This window comes from Oreochromis aureus, linkage group 18 (genome assembly GCF_013358895.1).
Source record: "Oreochromis aureus strain Israel breed Guangdong linkage group 18, ZZ_aureus, whole genome shotgun sequence".
In the NCBI taxonomy this organism is placed as follows: Eukaryota; Metazoa; Chordata; class Actinopteri; order Cichliformes; family Cichlidae; genus Oreochromis; species Oreochromis aureus.
In genome coordinates, this window is record NC_052959.1 from 5,038,296 (window position 1) to 5,051,054 (window position 12,759).

General features: G+C 39.8%; 1 protein-coding gene across 1 annotated transcript in view; it reads right to left on the reverse strand.

The window, feature by feature from the left end:
• Positions 1–12,759, reverse strand: part of pappa2 (pappalysin 2) — a 97,626-nt gene that overhangs the window by 81,291 nt on the left and 3,576 nt on the right. Inside the window, exons 2-4 of the mRNA XM_039602239.1 lie at positions 8,256–8,488; positions 7,621–7,848; positions 6,888–7,483 (exon numbers count right to left, since the gene is read on the reverse strand). Coding sequence (XP_039458173.1) covers positions 6,888–7,483; positions 7,621–7,848; positions 8,256–8,488 — 1,057 coding nt within the window. The remainder of the gene's footprint in view (positions 1–6,887; positions 7,484–7,620; positions 7,849–8,255; positions 8,489–12,759) is intronic.

A 12,759-nucleotide genomic window follows, 5' to 3' on the forward strand; every position in this document is an offset into this window, starting at 1 on the left:
AATATATTGGAGCTATTTCTTATATTTTCTAAACTTTGTAATATATTGTATTATTTAATTCGTTTAGTCTGTTACTGTTATTGTCCTGGAGCAACTGTAACCCACATATTTTCCTTAGGGATTATTAAAGTATTCTGAATGATTCTGATTGTTCACGCGTCACTTCTTCAAACAATTTTCCTGGAATTATTTGATGTTTAGCTCCAACAGAGGCTCAAACCGAGGATGCTGGCTTGTGTCTGGCTCTGAGCTCTGGATAGCTTTAGCTTTAGCCACTGTGAAACTGTTAGCTTCTTTAAAATATACATATTCAGCAGGGTGACAGCGATTTAAAAGTCTGATTCATTTTGCTGTAACAAACGTTTTTGTGGTGGTTCCCCACAGTTTACTTTTGCAAACTTCATTCACAGTGAGGATTTTCTTAAGCTAACAACTAGTGTGTGGCTGTGAGTGTATATAAGACTGTTTCCCTGCACCGCTGTGCATGTGTTGCACATGAAACAGCCCAGGTTGTAATCAGTCATATGGAAAGCTGTCCAGTCGGTCACCAGGTCAAAACAGAAACACTTTGAATAATCCTGCTGATATCTATCCTGATATGGACTGGGTAATGTTTTCAGTATGAAAAGATGCCACATTGTTTGACAAAAAATGAAAATGATCTTATTCAAAGACACCCTGCAAATTAAAATGAAAAAATGATGCAGCAGGCTAGTCCAATTTGCTGAAATTTCATTACAGAAACTCAAAATAGTACTCAGTAGTTTGCAAGGCCCCCGCATGCTTGTATGCATGCCTGACAACACTGGGACATGCTTCTAAAGAGATGACGGATGGTGTCCTGGGGGATCTCCACCCAGATCTGGACCACAGCATCACAGAGCTCCTGGACAGTTTCAGTTAGAACCTGTTTGTGTCAGATGGACCGAGACAGAATGTCCCAGAGGAGTCTATTGGATTTTTCTACTGGAATAAAGTGGCCACCACCTGTGAAACCATTTCTGTTTTAGGGGTTGTTTCATTGTTGCCCCACTAGTGCACATGTTGTTCATTCCATTAACACCAGAGCAGCTGACACTGATTAACAACGCTCTCTGATACTTAACTGATCAGATCAGCATCCCAGAAGTTTAACTGAGTTTATGTTACCCTCTGATTCAAAAGTGTTTTTTGGTTTGTTTGTTTTTTCAAGCAGTGTATAGACAACAACTGCAGAACTGAATAGGACTATGGGTCATGCCACCGACAGAAATACTCTGACAAAGTCTGATGTGTACAAGGTGAATGAAAAAGGAGACAATACCATGTGGCGGTCCCGTACACCACATTGCCAAATCAGACAGAAGATTTTTGCATTCTGCAGCCTGTCAGATAGTCAATGTTTACTGGCATCTCACTTGGTCGCAAAAAGCAACATACACTTTAGGCTATGGTGGGTACTTTAACTGACAAGTTAAAGCTACTGTTGCTACGCTTGACATCTAGTTAAAAGAACAACAACCAGGCAACAGCCAAAATTGTGAAGACTATCGGCTATGCCCATCTTTTCTAAACAGTATATGGCTAAACCATTTTAGCATATGACTATTTTCTAGTTTCTAGAACTGAAAGCTTCCTTTTATATGTAGCACTATCTAAAATCAGTCATTTTGACAGTTAGCATCCCCTGTAAGAATTGAAAGCTTGATGGGTGTACTAACAGAAACTAAAAACGTAGCAAACTGGTGAGTTTGCATGCTCTGGCCTAAGTTGACTAGCAGAGAAATGCATAAGGCTGGTGGTGGTGACAGCTTAGCTTAGCTGAGCTGAGAGACAGCACTGAATCGATGCTATTCACATGTAGAACTGCTGCTCTAAGAAATATTGCCACTATACTTTTACTAGTGAATAAAACACAAGCACATTTAAACTTGACCTAATGTCACGCACAGAATTCACACGCATGTTAAGCATTAACGAGGCTGTGACGGATGTTTCAGAGGAGCTGCCTGGAACTCTTTGCACATAAGGTCTCTGGCCAGGATTAACTAACCAAAGACTGTTAGCTAATCCAGGACATTTGTCTTAGCGTAAATATACATGATGTCCCCCGCCACCCCATCACTCCCTCCATCCTTGCCTTTCTCTCTCCATCTTTCCCCTTTTGCACTCACTTTCCTTTTTTGTGATTCCAGAATCTCCAGCGTACCTGGCTATTGCTCTAGAACTGGCTCTTGACCGCAAATTTGTGTCGTGACAGCAGCTGGCTTCAAACCTCAGGCCTTGTACTGGCCAGCAGCAGCTGCACTCATATAGGGTCCCAAAATCTGAATACCTGGCCAACAGCTCAGAGAGAGAGGGGTGGGGGGGGCTGCAGGGAAGGGATATCAAAAACCCAGATCCCAAACATAAAAATGCTTCAGTGTTCTGCAAATGCCAGCAAAATGTCATCCTCGCATTAATTCTCTCTCCTGCCTGAGAAAGCCTGAATTGGGATCCAGGTACACAAACGCACACACACATACTCCCACTCACACACAAGGATTTTTAACATGCTGAGGTCAGGACCTTTCTAAAAGACCTACATTACTGTTACTCTGCTGGGACCAGTTTTTATGACACCCTGGTCGCTTGTGTATTGGCTGTCCGTGTTGTTTTTATTGGAGGGTCAGAAGCTTATAGACAGAAATTTTGGCAATAGTCCCTGCAAAAGTAAACTTGATGCACTGAATTACACACATACCATGACTGGTGAGTTTTGCTTTCATTATCTAAACTGCAGAAGATTTCTTTAGGAAAGCAAAACAAAAAAACAAAAACAAAAAACAAATCCAGATCCATAATTTTAAAAGATATATTAAAATCAAACATGTTGTAATTACCCAGTTAATTTATTAAAGTATAAATATGGTCATATTAAATCTAGAATAACTCAAAGGGTACTTTATATAACTAAGGCCAAGGACCAAACCTCTGAATAAAACTATGTTGGTGCAAAACAACCGAGTTGAGTGCTCTCTGCTGTCCAGAGCTCTTCATTAGAGTCCATGTCCTCCCTGCAGGGTAGAAAGCTAAGGCTGCAATAGGGAACATTTGACCATTACAACTACCAACCTCATTTTTTCCCCTCTGCCTCTGTCAGTTTATCCCAGCAAGCTCATGACAGGACAACATAAATTTACATTTACTTTTGACACACCCAAAGGTCTTCCTCCATATGGCCAAGCAATGAGACCACACGCACGCAACCCAGCTTTTTTCTTTTTTACTTCTACTGAACTTTAACCTTGGTCTTCAAGGGAAAACTGGTTGCTGCAGTATGTCCTTTTCCAGCGACAGGATGTTGCACATTCGTACAGCTGCAAATATGCACACCTGCTGGCTGCACAGTACGGTTACAGTCTCCATCTCTTGGCCACTGGGAGCTGTCCAGTTAAACGTATCTTCTTCTATTGGCCGCTGAAAATGCTGAAGGTTAATCACCTTGCTCACAAGCACTGTTTTTATATTAAGGAAAGTTCAGACTTCCCTGGTGTCTATACCCCAGATTTCGTTGCCAGTTAGTTTACTGACACTTCCTCAGGACAAAGAACAAAAAGCCAGAAATGAAAGATTCCAGGAATAACACATGACCAGTGCCCCTGGGGCTAAAATGGGAGTTCAGTTCAATTCACTTGAATTCAATTTTATACCAGTCAAAAGTTTAGACACTTTTCTTTAATTTCATGACTATATTACATTGTAGATTTTCACTGAAGGCATCAAAACTATGAATGAACACATATGTAATTATGTAGTAAAAAAAAGTGTGAAATAGTTGAAAACATGTTTTATATTTAATTCTTCAAAATAGCCACCCTTTGCTTTGATTACTGCTTTGCACACTCTTGCTCTACTCTCGATGAGCTTCATGAGGTCGTCATCTGAAATGGTTTTCATGTCTTGAGGAAGTTCCCAGAGATGCTGTGCACTTGTTTGCGCTTTTGCCTTTACTCTGCGGTCCATCTCATCCCAAACCATCTCGATTGTGTTGGGATGAGGCAGAACCAAAGATCTCTAATTTTGACTCATCAGACCAAAGCACAGATTTCCACTGGTCTAAGTGTCCATTCCTTGTGTTTCTTGGCCCAAACAAATCTCTTCTGCTTGTTGCTTTTCCTTAGAAGTGTTTTCTTAGCAGCTATTTGGCCATAAAGGCCTGATTTGCGCAGTCTCTTCTCAACAGTTGATATAGAGATGTGTCTGCTACTAGAACTCTGTGTGGCAATCCTAAGTGATGTTAACTTGCTATTTCTGAGGCTGATGACTTGGATGAATTTATCCTCAGCAGCAGAGGTGACTCTGTGTCTTCCTTTCCTGGGGTGGTCCTCATGTGAATCACAGCAAAAAATCCTGGCACAACTTCACCTGCTTCCAAGGTGCATGGAGAAGATGAAAGAATTAAAAAAGCAGGAACTCAGGGTCATCAGATGACCCTGATGAAGGCCACAAGCCGAAACGCGTTGGTAAATTATTAAAGCTGTTCTTCGTTTCTCAAGTGTTGCTGGAGTTCCTGCTTTTTTGTGGTCCTCATGTGAGCCAGTTTTGTCATAGCACTTGATGGTTTTTGCGTCTGCACTTGGGGACACATTCATAGTTTTATCTTATCCCGGCTCAGTGTGTGTGTGTGTGTGTGTGTGTGTGTGTGTGTGTGTGTGTGTGTGTGTGTGTGTGTGTGTGTCATGCCGCTATACTGGTGAGGACCAACAGTCACTTATGGGGAGAAAATGCCTGTCCCCATAAGTGAATAAGTTTGAAGGGATTTTTGTGGTTGAGATTTTAGTATCAGGGTTACAATTGGGTTATGGTTAGGTTTAGGCTAAAGGTTACTATTAAGCATTGATTTTTGATGGTTAGGGTTGGGGTAAGTGGCTAGGGAAAGCACAGCTACATAAAGCTGGGGGTTTTCTGCATGGTAATGAAAATGTATGCTATGCCTTCTAATAATGCAGGCTAAGTGAATCTTGTACAATTTAAATAGAACTGTTCCCGGCACAGAACCCTGTGGAACTCCATAACCTGAGTATGTGTGAAGAAGACTCCCTATTTATTAGATAGATAGAGAGACTATTAGATAGATATGATTCAAATTACTGCAGCACTCTATTTTTAATGCCTGGCATGCTCTAACTCTGTGATAAAATATTATGATCAACAGTACCAAACACTGCAGTGGAGTCTAGCAGGACACAGAAGCACTGTCAGAGGCCACAAGAAGACCACTTGTAACCTTCACTAATGCTGTTTCTGTACTGTGATGAATTCTGAAAATTGAGTGACACCCTCAAATAAACCATTCCTCTGCAGATGATCAATTAGCTCCTTTACCACTACTCTTTCAAGGGAGATAACAGGAAGGTTGAAGATTGGCCTTTAAGTAGCTCAAAACAAGGAATGGGTCTAATAGACACGTTGATGGTTTGGAAGAAGTTATTACTGAATGTAACACAGAAAAATCAGTTGGAGAGAAAAAGTCTAAATAAATATCAGTGGCGCTGAAAGTAGATGCACATATCTGTGAGATGGTTATGAACGCTAGCTAGCAGCAGTGGGTAGAACCACAGTTTGTAGCTACAGCACTCCCTGAAAAACTGAAATAAATTTGCTCACCACTGTAAGGAGGGTTTTAGATTTGGATTTTATATTCTTTAAGCTTGTAGTGAAAATCTGGTACCATGTGACAGCCCTAAGAAATAGCAAAGTGACTTGTCACAGTACTATTTAAAACTGACTTTTCATTGACCATTACTTCAGTGTTTCTCAAATTCTTTTGCTGATCTACTGAATGTAATCCATATGAATGTTGTCATACTACATAAATATCCCATTTATATTTAAAACTGCTTTACACTGAGAGCAGAATATAATTATTACACCAACGGAGGCTTTTAGAGGGAACTCTACTTAGTTACTTAACTTCTACAGTGGTAAAGAAAGGTCCATTACACTAAAAAAAATAAAGAAATGGAAATATATCATGGGAAAAAAACTATTTAAAAAAACATTTATTCATCCTTGTGTTAAGCTGCCACACTCTGTCAGCTCAAGACATCAAAAGCTAAATCTCATGTTTTAAAAAGCAATTTTGGTTCCCATGTTCTGTTTCCCAGTGGCTCAGTGTAAAGCTTGCGGTTGAAATTTGGATTAAGGATCCTTTAAGAACTTCGGGGAGACTTCATGCGAGCTATTTAGAACGCTGCGTGAGCCTGACTGTCAGACCAAATGGAAGGCAGTGGGCTGCCGCTCGTGTTGTTTAGCAAAAATAAGTGTGTACTTTGGCCTCTTAACCCACCATTTCTACTTCACAGAGCTCTCTCTAAGACCACTGGGGAAAGTGAGAGTCCCAATTTGTTCATGCAATATTATGAGCTATTGACTGCACGGCCCTGCTGAAGTACTGCAGCATGCGAAATAGGGACACTTCACTGCCTCACAGGGAGAGGTACTCTTATTAGTGCCCATTCATCCCCATAGAAATCTTCTCTCTGGAAAAATATCTTGCCTTTACTGGCTTAAAATCTTCCTGGTACTTTATATGCTGTCTCCTCAACAATGTAGCCTTTTACATATTCCTGCTTAACGATATGCACAGTGTAAAATTGAATGACAATTGTTCTCGTAAAAACTACACAACACCTGGTTCAAAAATATTTCAGATTAAAAATCTTCTGTTAGTTTTTTTGGGGGGGGGCTTAAAGGCAGGCCTTTAAAGTTAAAAATACAGTACAGGAGTAGGGTTAGGTTGCATTTTAGATTATACTAAATGGACTTGTTCTCATAGTACTTTTTCTATGTGAGGACTCACGGAGCTTTATACAACACGTCTGAGAGAGCCATTTTAGTAGATAACATTTGTTCAACAACCTTACCTGTCAGGAGATTCAGGATCAAAACAGGTCTTGAGCACATCTGTAACGTCTGGGTCACAACAGTCTCCATCATCATAGTCGTAGTGTATACTGTTGCACTCCATGTTACAAACCCCATCCTGCCTCTTCCAGTTGTAACAGGGCCCCACCCTGAGACAGTCCCCTCCATCATGACCCGTCCTCGGATGGTCACATTCTGGGTCACACTGGCGGTTCCCAATCTTTGCAATACGGCAGTTGCTGAGGATGAATCTCTCCCGGAGGCTAGAGTTTTTCACTGTGTGGACACTCAGATCCAAAGTAATGTTGTAAGGGCCGAAGGCCTGAGTCAGAGCCTGGTGCTGGAGCTGAATTTGGGCATCCGTCACGGTGGGGTTTCCACCATCATCGTTGGAGAGGTTGACAATCCGGTAGCGAATTCGCTTGGGTGTTCGGAGCTGCCAGTTGTCATTGTACCCAGAGATGATGTCTATATTGTCACAGGGTGTAAGGCCACAGGGTGGTGGCGAGAAGGAAGAGACAAGTTCTGGCTCAGGCACAGGACTGGTGATGATGGTTGGATGATGGTCTTTATATGGAGTCCATAGCTGTTCCACCTATAAGGCAGAAAAGCAATACTAAATAAATATAAAATTACTTAATACAACTACAGTGGTATTTTAGCTAAGATTAAGACTATTGGAAGAACACAAATCAACAACTAACAATGTAGAACTTCGAAATGACCACTTACATTAGTAAAGTCAGCCCACATCGCCAGGACTGGCTCACTCATGTCAATTTGGAGTGGCCGTTTGAGCAAGTCCGCATGGGAGCGGGCATAGCCCCACAAGACCACACCTCCTACGTGGCCCCTAAAGCTTTGCCCCTGATCGGACTGATTGCTGCCAAGAAAGAGGGTTCTGCAGGCCTTCATGAAGGGGCTGTAGAGATTCCCTGACTGGTGGCTGCTTTCTCCTACCTAAGAGAGAAAAAATTAGGAAATTTTTTTTTCTTCATTTTGTCATGTTCTGAATATACTTTAAGATTAATTGCCTAATTATTCTTTTTAAAAAGAACATATAAGCAGTATGTCATCCAAATGTTACAGCATTAGAGTGCTGTGGCAATTAGCTTTTTAAGAAGCTTTCCATCTGGTTGGCATGTAATGTATTCACTCTGCTCAATGGATGCTCTCATTGGCAATAACTTCTATTGCCAACATATTAATTGGGTTCCCTATAATCTGACAAAAAGCAAAAACAAACCCTAAGAGGATATTGTAATAGAGCTGGTAAGTATGATATATAGCCATGGGTGAAATGCCTGGAAAATATCATGAAATGGACCATTGATTTGTATCTCTGGTAAATGACCAAACTCACACACCTTAGCTCCATCAACATACAGAGTCATGTTATGACCATTGTAAGCGGCCATCAGGTGAGTCCAGACATTGGCTCGGTACCGCTGGTGGCTGTAGACAGTGGTGGATTTCACAGCTCGGTCTGTACGAAGTGTGAAGTAGAAGCGTGCGTCTCTGGTGCCAGCAGTTTCCACAGTGCGAATGCCTACTGACCAACCCTTCTCACTTAGTGAGTGGGAACAGTTGTCAAAAACACCTAGGGCAGAAAAGTGGTGGAAAAAAATGAATATTCACAATTTACAAAGAGTCAGCACCCTTGAGAAATTGAACAATCACCAACAAGCAACCTTTCCAAGTGATTATACGCCTATGATTACAGGAGGAGAGACTAAAAGAGAGAGAGCAGTGCACAGAGGCTGAGACACAGTAGACAGAGCCAGAAACAGCAGGACAGAACAGAGAGGGGAAGAAGGACGGAGGTATTTCACTAAGCAAAGGCAAGGCCCTGATGTTTCCATCTGCTGTTGCAACAGACACACACAGACGCACATCTGCTCCCCAGATGTCAAATACTAGGACAGAGAAGGGTCAGGGAACCCCCTCACCCTCCCCAATTCCGTGTGTGTGTGCATGTATAGGCTTACTTGTGTATCTAAAAGGGGTAAAACATCCTCATGGAGTTGAGCCAGTTTCATGGCTAAGCATGTACTTCAGTAGTTGAGATAAGACTATAGATTTGTAGCTTAGTGTGGTAACTTCAAAATGGTATTTCACTTGCATTACACCGCAATGTTTCAGGACGACCAATCAACAGGCATCTTCAATGTGGCGATGCGCGTTCAGCTTGATTATTGCACTGAATTTAATATTTTAACTCTGCAGCTATTTTGGCCTTTGGAGGGAAGCAGAAGCAGCTGGCAGTATAACACTGATATACTATGGATTTGTATAGTCAAACATATTTGCAAACAATTTGAGATCAACTCTAGGAATGTTCCTGGTAGCAAACTGATTTGAACATTGATCATAAAAATACTGCATCTGCATTTAATCGTTGTTAATCATATTCCTCAAGAGCTAAATTTTAAATACAACTGAAATGTGCAGCACATTGCCATTTGCACAAGACGGCACTAACAATGTCACATTATGAAAAGTGTGGCTAAACTTAGCAGTGTCAGCCTTTTTTTCCTTGCCCATATGTCTGTGCAGAACATAAAGAACACACTCCGCTGCTCCATATAAGCAGTTAGCATTACTCAACTAACATCTTTGAAACAACGGGCAACTGGTGTTGGACTAAACACAAGATAATTGTTTTAACCAACCTATTTTGTAGCTGCAAACTAGCAAGGACAGAAATGTCCCTATGCAGCAATTTTAAAGGGAAATACTTTATATCCTCAATTCTAAATGCTCCATCTATCAAACTGCTGACTTCTTCTGTCTGCTGTGTGCTTGTTGGGCAGGTAGTGTACAGTATCAGAGATACTATAAAAAAAACTTTCTCTAACAAGGTTACTGAGGACAGTGAAATATCCAGGCCAGGAAACCCAAACAGTGGGATGAATTATGCCCTGCAGAGCAGTGAGACACTGTTGATGACTTTTTTTCAGCTCACTACTACTGCTGCCAGACAACTCTATTGAATTACTCAATCATTTGATTTACTGTTAGAGTTCAGCTTTAAAAATGCTACATATAGCAGAGTAGGATACATAATCCAATCTAACATTGAAATGAAAACATATGACACTAAAGTAACAAGAAAATGAAACTTGAATAATTTAAGACTTTTATCAAAGACTTTAAAAACATTACAAACATTTAGAGAATGTTTTCACATGTCACTCTATCATTGATGAATATTTTATAGTTTTGATTTTTTTTTTTAACTTTAGTACTATTGCTGTATATGTTGTGCAACATGCATGAAATCATGCAATAATACATCTTATTATCTGTATTATATATTAATGCAGGGCTTGTCAAATGTACAAATGGCGTCATCATTACAGTGTTTGTCCAGCAGCCCACTTGGGACTGGACTGTTTACAACATTCTGCAACGCATACAGTCACACAAGAATAAAGGGTTGAAATGTGCAAACAGATTTAAAAGATCATCAGTGACCATTAGAAGTCAAACCAATGTCAATGTCATGTCTAGCAGAAACAATAGGAGTTTGTTTTTCACTGAATTGGTCAAATTCCTTCTGGACACTACAAAGAGAAAGGCCCATGCCACAAAATGCCGCCCTCACATAAGGAAGCAATGAGGGGAAAGAAAAGTTGAGTAATGGAGTCGGATCTTTGATCAGAGTAAATGTGAGCGGACATAACAGTTTGTGGTCTCCCTCACTATCTGGACAGCTGCAGTGCTACACCATAGCGCTTTTATCCTCTTCAATTTGCTTGATGTATGTGTTGTTCTGTCAAGTGTGCAGCTTTTCAAATGCAACATTCTCAGTATTGGAAAAATAGCCATGTTTGTCTTCACGAGAAGAGCCTGCAAAATAATGCAGGTTGTGTAGGAATCAGTGTGTCTACAGCTGGCACTTACAATCAGTGGAAATCCACAGGCAAGCTAACTCTTGATGAGAAGCTGAGTGAAATCCATCTTGTTTTTTTAAACAGATTCTATGTCCTGAATTAGAATGCAATTTACTTGGTTTAACCAATCTTTTAATGTTATAACTCACTTTAGCTTTAGGCGTGTCACGGTAACTGTGTATTGATGGTAACTGATCATGAAAGGAGTTGATTTTCAGTTTTTCAAAATTTCAGTGTTATTTCATTAAATTGATGAAAAACAAATAAAATTAATTGTAATTAAAAACAAAAAGTGAAAAAGCAAAGCTGTGACTTTGTGTCCAAAGTGTTGATGTGTTGCACTGAAGAGATACAACACTGTGGAAAAATCTTGAACCAACATATTGTTTATATTTTGCAGTGTTTGAAAAGGATGCAGTGATTTATTGAAACATGAGCAAAGCATTCATGGGAACGCAGTATAGAAAGCAAAGAAAATCGAAAATCAGTATTTGATATGACCACCATTATTCTGCGACACAGCCTGAACTTTTTGTGTAATTCCTTTTAGTAATCTTCAGGAATAGTTCCCCAGTCTCGTTGAAGGTCAGCCCACAGGTCTTCTTCTTCTTTCAGGTATGCTTTTACTTTTACTCGCAGTGTATTTGGGATCATGGTCATGCTAAAAAATTAAGCCGTTATCAATCAACTGCTTTGCAGACGGTATTGTATGGTGAATCACAATCTGACCATAACTTGCTACATTCATAGTTCCATGAAATTTGACAAGATCCCCAACACCACTGGCTCAAATGCAGTCCCAAACCATGACACTATGTTTTAATGATGGCTATAGACACTCACTGTTGTTTTTCTCTGTTTTGTACTTATTGATGACAATTTGAACCACAAAATTAAAATCTGGATTCATCACTGTATAACACCTGTTGTAATCTTCAGTCCAGTTCGTGTATAATTTTTTATGCGTCACCCTTCTCGGTTTGTTTCCCTTCATAAAGAATGGCTTCTTGACAGCCTCCACTTGTCCCATTTCCTCTGATTTTTTTAAGGACACACTGCACACCATGCTGTCAAATTTGGGAATCACTATTTTATACCTGTTAAACTGCTATCTTTGGAATTTTTTATAGATTCAATTAAAGTTATATAGTTGTGACAGGCATGGCTAAACATTTCAGGCATGCAGAATATTTGAATGATTCATAGGTCACAATTAATTGACTTAACAAGCAAAAAAACATTTCCCTGAAAATGGTCAGGTACAAGGACTGGACTGAAAACAAGCCAATGTTCAAAGAAGAACTTTGAAAGACTTTTAGAACAACGGGAGAACTACTGCTCAAGACGATTTTAAAAAATAACAAGAACATCTTGCAAAATATAAAGAAGTGAGAAGTCGTTCAAGACTTTGTACAATCTTTTATGAACTGAATTGCTCTGTATAGATTTTTGTGGAATTTTTAGCTTAGCGTATAACATTTTAAGGCTACAATCTAACAATCTTGAAAAAGCAACATTTGCTTCCTGGTTTACATTGTAATTGTAAAATTCTTCCAAGAGGCTGTGTCGAGTGTCATCACTCATCACACAGTTATCAATACCAGCTATCAATATATTCATCGTCCTCTTTATAATAGCCTATTCTTCAGAAATGGAAATGATCCTGTCACATTATCTTTGTCAGCATCCGGTGGCAGCAATGATAATTGCTGTCAGTGTCCAATTATGTCCAATCACACTCATTATTGTTGTCAACAGGGATGTAACTAGACCCTAAAACGTCCATGGTCTAGTTTGGGGTATGTATTCAAAAAAAGCTGTACTCATTCATAAGATAATTCTATTAAGCTTGCATTTTTCTAGTTGTAATTATTGTTAGTACAACCCAAGGATAAGCTTGAGAAAATAGTAATGACAATGAGCAAATGATACAATCTGATCGGAAATGTATTAATATTAAAATATTTTGTTTGCT